General features: G+C 42.6%; 1 protein-coding gene across 1 annotated transcript in view; it reads right to left on the bottom strand.

The window, feature by feature from the left end:
• Nucleotides 1-9,904, bottom strand: part of ALPK2 (alpha kinase 2) — a 98,176-nt gene that overhangs the window by 67,481 nt on the left and 20,791 nt on the right. Inside the window, exon 3 of the mRNA XM_003788473.3 lies at nt 4,328-6,062. Within this exon, the coding sequence (XP_003788521.1) occupies nt 4,328-6,062 (1,735 nt within the window). The remainder of the gene's footprint in view (nt 1-4,327; nt 6,063-9,904) is intronic.

The raw sequence follows: 9,904 nt of genomic DNA, 5'->3' as shown, positions 1-9,904 counted from the left end.
GCTATTTTTTGGTTGTAGTTGTCATTATTGATTAGCTGGCCCTGGCCAGGTTCAAGCCTACCAGCCTGGGTATATGTGGCCAGTGCCCTATCCACTGAGTAACAGGTGCCTCCCTCCTTAAAACACTCTTAAAGTAACTATTATTATTTCTGTTTTATAGATGAGGAGGCTGGTGCTCGGAGAACTTATGTAATTTTTCCCAGGGTCAGAGAGTTAGGAAGTGGTAGAACAGGAACCAAATTCAGGTCTGGAGCTCACTCCATCATGCAAAGTATGAGGACAAGAGTGTTATGGGTTTTTCTGGGAGAGGAAAAATCATAGTTAGTGATGAGGAAAGCAACTGGGAGCACCTTGCAGGACCTGGAGCCCAGGTGGGCTGAACCAGTAGTGAGGTGGATGAAGGTATTATAGATAAGAAGATGAGCAATCCACCACGTGTCTGAGAAAATACTTCTTTTTCCAGGAGAAAAAACCACCATGTACTCCTCCTTTGCATCCTAGAGATAGAGGCAAAAGGGCAGAAGGTCTTGAGTGCCAGGTAAGTGTGGTCTAATTAGCAATTTGTGCGTGCTAATAAAGCCAAAGTTATACGTGAATCACCAGTGTTCACATAGGAACCCAAGTGTGGGGTGTGGTGTGGATGGTTTAGAGGAAACCAATTCATTTCCATGGCCAAAAGAGCAAGGGAATTGTCTCCTGTTAGTAGAGTTGACCACAGCATCTTGGTTGATGTGGAGGCAACCCAAGAATGTGCTTAGGAAGATAAAGGTCATAGAGTGGTTGAGAATAATGATCATTACGATCATACCTAACAATACTTGGCATTTAATATATATACCATTGAATGCCTGTATGTGGAAGGCACCATTCTCATGCCACTTGGAATATATCAGTGGGCAAAATACAGTGAGCAGATTCTCATGCATCATGGAGCTCACCTTCTATGCTTGCTGCTGACTCCTGATCAGGAAGATTCTTAACTACTAGAACCTAAGAATATATTTTCATACTGTACATTTATGATCCCATGACCTCAAACAGAAATGCAAACCTTTCTGGGGCGAAGCTGAGTGACTCTGCAGAGAGACATGGCACTTCTGATTTAAGGGTGAGGACGATCTTACAGTGTGGCTGCAGGGAAACTTAAGACAGGCAGATTGTCAGACTGTGCCTCTGAGCTGGATCAGAAAAGTGAGCTCCAAAACCCAAGGCGATGTGACTCTTGAAGATGATTCAAGTTAGCCTGGGGTACCCTCTCTATTTTTCCATTCCCAAACTGGGATTAACTTTAGAATCTTCCATAAATGTAGAGAAACTGGGCGCTTTCCAATACTAGCCTGGGTCAGTACTATTTCAAGACAAGTCATAACAAGATGGCCTTGCACTGTAAAAGAGAAAGAAAAGCAGAAAATGAACACACCTGGAGATACATCTTTAAGCAGGAGATATAGTCTTGGTTTTAGAAAGTTTGAGATAAGGACTTTTTCTCAGACTGCTAAAAGCCATATGCAGATGAAGATAAAACACTAAGAGATAAGTTGCTGATCACTGTTTCTACAAAAAGACACCTAAAGGTAAGTGAACCAGGCAAGATTCAAGAGTGGGAAAATTTATTAACATTACCCCCAACCCAGGATTTTTAATCATTTTGAACTTTTAGGTTCCCATAGCCCCAGGTGCCTGAGAATAAATATTTAAAATGTATTTTGACTTAGTTATGGAAAGATTCACCCATCTTTTTTTTAACAGTATTATAAAAAAGTTTCATTTAGCTCCCACTGACTCCCTATGCTCTGTGTCACATTTGCAATGATAGTTAGACCTTTTCTGTAAATTTGGCTATATTTTATTATGTATGTGAGAAATATGGACATCTACAATTAAATAAAGACTTTTTGCATGGGAAAAAGAATCTGTGTTTTCAAATATGCCAGTCCCTGTGGCAAAATTCTCCTGCTTTAGTCAAAGGAAAATAAAAGGCATACTTACAAAGATCCTAATTCTAACTTCAGGCTGCACAGTGCAGCTCTTAACTCTACAGTTTTCATTCAAGTTCCTGGTTGTCCCTTGAGTGAGAGGTCAGTTCTGCTACTGACCACTGCAAGGTGAGAAAAGGTACTGCCAGAAGGTACTGCAGAAAATGCAAGCTCTTCTGAACAGCAGTGTGGTCACATCACAAAGCACAGGTAGGACCTTGAGGTGATAGCTGGCAGGGTAGGTATGTGGACACAAATGTGTGTGTAGGCCAAAGAATTCCATAAGAACTTCACTAGGACAGACAACCTTGGTCAGAGCTGGTCCATTTTACTGAGCTGCATTGCCAGCTAATAGATGGTCACCAGGGCTTTTGACCTCAGAATTGAGTTTAAGGTACAAGCTATGGGCTGAGCATAGTGGCTCACCCCTGTAATCCTAGCACTCTGGGAGGCTAAGGTGGGAGGATCACTTGAGCTCAGGAGTTCGAGACCAGCCTGAGCAAGAGCAAGACCTCATCTCTACTAAAAATAAAAAATTATCCAGGCATCCTGGCAGGCACTGTAGTCCCAGCTGTGGGAGGCTGAGGCAGGAGAATTGATTGAACCCAGGACTTTGAGGTTGCTGTGAGCTAGGCTGACACCATGGCACTCTAGCCTGGGCAACAGAGTGAGTCTCAAGGGAAAAAAAAAAAAAAGGTACAAGCTGCTGGTGACGAAGAGGGCTCCTCCCTGCAGCTCTTTGAAATTTTTGGTAGTTGAGGGAAGTAGAAACTGCCTCTTGCAGGGGGGATCTAAAACCAATATTGTCAATAAATAGCTACCTTCCTTTACACCTTATCACCTCCTCCAATCTTTAATAATAAAAGCAAGTTCCCCAATGAAAGGTCTCTTAAATGACTGTAAAAAGGCACTTAGCTGAGCAAGAAGGAGCATTTTATGAATAGAAAAGGAAATGCCATATTTATTGACATAAAAAAAGAACATTATCACTTTATTTTGTGTTAACATTTACCAAACCAACTTCATAGACTTATCTTGGGCATGAATCTGTGGTCACGTACTGCTAAGCTGTATGTTTGCTAAAGAATCAGTAGGATAAAGCTGGCTCACCTGCAAAAATTAAGGTATAAGTGTGGTTTTAATCTGGCTAGTGCAGCTAGGAGAACCAGACAATTTGCTTAGTCAAACGTTACCTCAAGTCTGGACATTTTCTGATTGGCTATTTTATAACTGGGTCTTTAGAAATCAACGTATCAATATTTTATATTTTCATAGAGACAGTCAAATAATGTTTCATTTGGGAATATTTGATTTTCTTTGGAGTTTACTTAGTCCCTAAAAAGAATAATTAGGTTTCTGTTGCAAAAAAGGGAACACAAAGTATAGTAAAAATAATTGATAAATAACTTTTCTTAGATTTTTATTTACAAAAATCAAATCTTGGCCATGGCATAGCATCCATCTAAAGCCCATTTAAGACCCTTTAAAATTAAAAATAAAATTAAAAACATAAGTCATATATCAACCACAACATCCTTTGTACATTAATTATTCCCATGAATTTAATTCTATTTCTTTACACCGCCAAATCCGTGGTAAGGGAAAACAAATTTATTTCCTTGCTGTATTTTCTTAGCCTCCTTTATACTTCTGTGGGTTTTTTGAAAAACAAAATTAAAAAAAAAACACAATCAAAAATATCCCACCATCAGGCAGTGCCTGTGGCTCAAAGGAGTAGGGCACCAGCCCCATATGCCAGAGGTAGCAGGTTCAAACCCAGCCCCGGCCAAAAACTGAAAAAAAAAAAAAATCCCACCATCAGAGCAAATTCTACTTCGCCTGCTTTCTCCAGCATCACCGTGTCAATTCTACAAGTCTTTGAGACACGCTGAAATCTTTCATTTGTACAACACATTCTGATTAAAGCCCAAACCTACCAGTTTGAAAGTACTCCAGCCCAAACAACTAGAAAGAATTGTATTTTCCTTTAAAGACTACACCCCCCCCCCCAAAAAAAACATTTGAGAAACTTCTGAATAGTGACATTGCCTAGTAAAACACATGCGGTAGACAAAATATCAGATTTCTTTTTCCAGCTGTCCGCAATCCCATTAGTGCCTCTTTCTTCTATCAGTCTTTTGCTATAATTAGGATGGCTTAGGGTTTATCTGGGCCTTTTTTCAAAACCAGATTTCCTTCCTAGCGGCAGCAGCTGTCATGCACAAGTACCCTGATGGTATCGAGAGACTTATTTTGGTTTACATTATAACATAGCCATTGTGAACATGAAGTGAAGGAAGAGACACACACAGACCCCGTTGTTTTATAATTTTTAAACAAGGAAACCTTACCTGAGGATGATCAGTGAGGTCTGGAACTTGGCTTGTTTCAAATAGATTATTAACCCACATTCCTTCTCCCTCGAAATGTGCATTCCCTTCTTTGGGGACTGAGTCTGTTGGAGTTTGAAGGGGGTTTGCTTCCTGCTCTGTGTGGTTTGAAATAGCACATCCTCCAGCAGGGAAGTGGGAATTCCAATCAGTAGCTTCTGCTCTGCCGTGAGAAATGCCTCTTTCATCTGTCCGGGTTAGTGGGCGCTTAGCAGGTTCTCTGGGACAGCAGGGCGGAAGGGAGCCGTCTGCTGCCCTTTCTTTCAGGCTGGGGCTCAGCTTCTTGGCTTTTCCTTTAATGCCCAGTCGCCTCACCCTGGCGGGTTTCTGTGAGCCCCTTTTGCTCCATACTTCCTTTTCCTCTCCTCTTTTCTCAGCCGTGGTCTCTGAGCATTGGTTCATCCCCGATTTTTCTAACTCACTAGACAAGGGCTTCGTCTCCGTCTCTGCCACTGCTTCATCCATGTTCAGTTGATTGTCACTGGAGAATTCCTCTCTTGTTTGGGGTCTGTCTCTGTTTTCTCCTTGAATGCCTGGATAATCATTTTCAGCAGCCTCAGAAGCAGTGGGGAGTTTATATCTCCCCTGTTCGGTCACCACCGATGTCCCATCCTGGTGAGGTCCCAACGTGAGAGTCATCTCTGTTTGTGGGAATGTGGGACTGAGTGTGGAGGCTCTGCCCCTCCTCACCCCCACTTGTTGGGGTTGTGAGTGATAACCACAGAAGCCACTGGTGGCATCCATAGGCCTGATGTCACCCGACACCCGAGGCCCACAACCCATTCCACTGAGGAGATGCTCACACCCACCCAGGCAACACTCGCTGGATTCCATCTCCTCGGCATCGCTTTCTAATAAAAAAACATGCTCAGTCCCCTGCAGGTTCCTTTGCCAAACTGCATTAGAGTAATCTGTCATAACGTCGGAACATTCCAGATACTCCAGGTCATCATCTGAAAACTCCTCGGTGTAGGTTAGGGTTATCTCTGGGCAAAGTTCATAGTCACTGTCAGAGTCTTCACTGGAAACCTGTGGGCCGTGTTGTTTGTTGACCGTGGCACCGTCACCTGGGTAAATGTGTGCAGTTGCCTCAGACAGCGGGAGGCTGAGGCTAATGTATTTCTGTACTTTTGGATTTTGATGATTAGCGTTTAATACTTCATCATTAGGGCCGTCATTGCTCAGGCTATCATCCATGAACCTGGATAGCTGGGAATTCACTGTCCCGGGGCCACATACATCTTGGTTTGGGGGAGTATTATTTGACTTAAGGAAGAGCAATCCGTCTGCAATTTCTTCTGTGTTACCTGGGTCATGAGCCTCTTCAGTTTGCTTTGTTCTTTCAACATCCAAAGGATTGTCAGAACTGGATGCCCGAATGTCATTATCGGCCAATAACTGGGTTGAACGGGAATGGATGGATTTGGTGGGGGAGGAGCCAGCTGCTGTGGGAGTGGCCAGGAAAGTGCTTTCCGTTTCCTTGTGAGGACTTTCTTTCTCATCAAGTTGATTTGCACTTTCTTCTTCATATGTCCAGCCTGTTTCGTGTTTCCAACCTGTGTCCCTGTCATCTTCCAAGACAGGAGACAGTTGTGAGTGCTCTGACACCTTAACCTCAACAGAAGCAGAGCAGCAGATCATCCCAAAACAGTTCTTAGCTGAGATTTGATAAACAGCAGCATCATTTGGGGTACAGCTAGGATGAAGAGAATACACTGGTAAGTTCACTATCTTTGGACCATACATGCCAATCTTTTTCATGTCATGGCACCTAGAGAAAATGACCATAATTTACTGCATGCTCAGGAGATCTGCAGTCGCCCTAGAAAAGGGTTTGTGGTTAAAGGCAACTGGTCTCTGGGTTCCAACTGCCTCCCATGCTGAGAGTCTCAGAAATTTTCGCTTTGAGCGTTTCTCAGTCTTACCCCAAATTGAAAATGCTGCCAATGACTTAAACAAGTGAGGAAAATGTTTTATATTCTAGTTTCTTCTCTGTTTTTAAGTCACCTTTATGTTATGAAAATTTGACAAAGCATTATTTTTCTGAGTAAGACTTTGTGTACAACGTCAAGTAAAATATTAATTCTTTATATAATGAACAAGCATAAGCAGTGACTCTCTTTAAGACCATCCTAAGAAGGCATGATTCTTGTCAGGAGGCTGCAAAGACAATACCATAATAAGATTATGTATATGAAAGCTAGTGCTGTTTCCTTTTTAATTTAATATGATGAAAAGGTCTAAACCACAGCCCATGAGGCCCTACTGGCTGGAAAACATGTCCACATGCCATTCTGACTAACATAGATCAAGCCAGGCATTTAGATTTGGCCCTGCAGGGGAGGAACAAGATCCTGGGTTGGACCAAGAAGAACCACACTTCTCTAGCCCTTCCCCTTACTGATTGGAGCTGCACGGAGCCTGGAGCCTGCTGTGCTTTCCTGAGTCCCTTCTCACTGGGAGCCTTCCCCAGACTCTCCAGTGCCAATACAAACTCTCTACACTTGTTTTATAAATTCATTTGACCTCATTATAACTGCAGTATCGCTGACCTTGCTCTGCAAACCACCCAGCTCAGAAGTCAACAACCATTTGTAGAGGGCAGGAGCTGTGGATCTGGCTTGGACTTAGAGAAAATGCTTTGATCTTACTGACTATCCGCTCTGTAAAATATACACAAATCTTCAACTCAGGAAGGCTCAGCGTTAAACACAGACAGCTATAACTCAGTCTTCCTTATTATCTTTTCTCTTCCTTGCTGGAGGGACCCCTCACATCTTCAAGGTCAAATGTACTCTAAGCCCTCAATTGAAGGGTGTGCACTAACATCGGTTTCATGTTCAGAATTCAGAGACTCATTCCAATTTCGACAATGTCTTTCATTGGTCACCTGGCACCCTGAGCTGAGCCACTTCAGCCTGAAGTCACAGTTGGTTCCTGCTTTTGGGCCAGCAGCACAGGGAAACTAAAATATAAAGCAACTTTCTGGGGGAAACAGTACCACTCTTATTTATTTCAGAAAGTTATTCTGAGGTTCAGATGAGAAAATCAACATGAAGAGACTTTGCAAAGCAGACCTTATGCCAGGTGTATTCTCCCAGAAGGTGAAAGTGCCAAGATCAAGTTATCTCTGCTCACTTTGTGCAGAAGAATCATCAGAGACCTTTATTTACAATTCTTAAATCACAATTCTTGCACTGGGGCCAGGGAATTTGCTTTAGAAGAACCCAAAGCCATTCTGATACAGATTATCCTTGAGCCACCCTTAGCGACATCCTCAACATCTTTAATTCAGCTTAGATCTCTCAGTTACAGTGGAATCTTTTTAGTTGAAGACAAGCAACTATGGCTACGGTTTCACATCACCCACACTGAGCCTTTCACAACCCCCTATGTCAACCTTTTCAATTAATTCTCGGAGATTTGGCCTCTGTTAAGAGCTGACAGGGAGCATAAAATAATCTATGTACTACTGGGAAATTTCAAGTAACTGATTTCCTGACCTATCCAGCCCATCAGGCCTCTGCCAGAGAAACCAGCTATCTTGAAGGTGCCATGACTTATGCAGAAGAAAAAGAAAGGAAGAGAAAAAAACTGGCTGAGAGGCACAAAAGGCCAGGTATGAAAGCAGGAAAAGAGGGCACCAGAGATGATCATTAAGAATTGAGAACTCAGGGAGGCCGAGGTGGGAAGATGGCTTGAGCTCAGGAGTTTGAGATCAGCCTGAACAAGAGAGAGCACACATCTCTCTCTGGGAGCCAAGGTAGGTGGATTGTTTGAGTTCAGGAGTTCAAGACCAGCCTGAGAAAGAGTGAGACCCTGTCTCTAAAAACTAGCCAGGTAAAATAATGGCAGGCACCTGTAGTCCCAGCTACTTGGGAGGCTGAAGCAAGAGGATGACTTGACCCCAAGAATTTGAGGTTCTTATGAGCTATGATGCCATGATATTCTACTGAGGACAACAAAGTGAGACTGTCTAAAGAAAAAAAAAAATGAAAAAGAAAAATTATCCAGATGTGGTAGAGTCTTCCTGTAGTCCCCGCTACTTTGGAGGCTAAGGCAGGAGAATTGCTTGAGCCCAGGAGTTGAAGGATGCAGTGAGCTATGATATTGTCACTATACCCCAGCCAGGGTGGGGTGACACAGCAAGACTCTGTCTCCAAAAAGGAAAACAAGAATCAAGGAGAGAAAACAAAAAGATGAGAAAAATATGGAGAAAATAATTGGGTTAAATACACTGTATTTAACTTGTTAATGACTAAATAAACAGATGGGAGATTGTTGCAATTTAGTGCTGTTTAAACTTATGGAACATCTGTTTTAATTGATATGAGATTTACAATCTATCCTAAGTACACTAAGTAAAGAGGAAAAGGATTAAGTATAATTAACTTCTCACTTAGCTAATGAGTGCCTTTGATATGGTTGTGATTTGTGGCTGACACATCCTTCATAATTATCTCTAAGCATCCTAAAGAAGAGGGGAAGAAAACTGGGCAAGAAGCCCAGCATCTGTTGGATGGTTCCTGTGTTAAACAATGTCAGCCAGTCACAGTGGATCACACCTGTAATGCCAGTGCTTTGGGAGGCCAAGGCAGGAGGATCACTTGGAATTTGAGACCAGCCTGGTCAACATACAAAAATTTAAAAATTACCCGGGCATAGTGGCACATGATTATAGTCCTAGCTACTTGGGAGGCTGAAGCAGAAGGACTTGAACCCAAGAATTCGAGGCTGCCGTGAGCTATGATCATATCACTACACTCCAGCCTGGGTGACAGAATTAGACCCTGTTTCTTTAAAAAAAAAAAAAAGGTGAAAACCAATGTCTGCCTACTCCCCATGTGCAAAACTGAGGCTCGGGCTCAGAGGGAGTAGTTTCCTCAACGTGATAAAGCTGGTAAGCAGTAGAGTTGGGCTAAGAAAGTGGAGCCATCTGACCCTGAAGCCTGGCTCTGTGTATGCTGCTGAAAAACTAACATTCAGGGAAAGGAAATGACAACATGAAGGGATCACTCAGCAAATGAACTGTTTCTGCCCTCAGTCTTCATCTTGATGGGGCAATTAGCAAATGTGCCCAGAGTCTATACAGGGTCTATGTGAAGAGCAGAGGAGGAGTGAAGGAGATGCCCAAGACATCATATCCACCTCTAAAATAACTAAACATTGATTGAAGGAAATAGTGCTACTTTCTCAGAGATCCTTGTAGGGCACGCTGTGCTTAGTGGTATAGTAAAAAAAAATGGAAAGAAGAGGGGAGTTCATAGAGGGGTTCAATGCAGCAGTTAGAATGGTGTGAGTAGGGTGGTAGTGTAGAATCACTGTGAGATGCTGGCTGAGAGACCTGCCTGCCCCACAGTGATTTGACAGGTATGCAGAACCATCTTGGAAGAAATTCCCTGAACAATTAATTAAATTCCCTCCTTGAATATCTTTTCTTTTGGCTGAAGGAAGCACTAACATTCCTCTGCACTGTTGTGAACATCTTGCTTGAATTCTCTAGGTTCTTTCTAAATGAATCATTTCCTTACTAAAGAA

The sequence above is a fragment of the Otolemur garnettii genome, unplaced genomic scaffold (genome assembly GCF_000181295.1).
Source record: "Otolemur garnettii isolate 467f Iridium unplaced genomic scaffold, OtoGar3 scaffold00027, whole genome shotgun sequence".
Taxonomy (NCBI): domain Eukaryota; kingdom Metazoa; phylum Chordata; class Mammalia; order Primates; family Galagidae; genus Otolemur; species Otolemur garnettii.
Note: the sequence above shows the minus strand (reverse complement) of the source record. Positions and strands in the feature narration are given on the sequence as shown.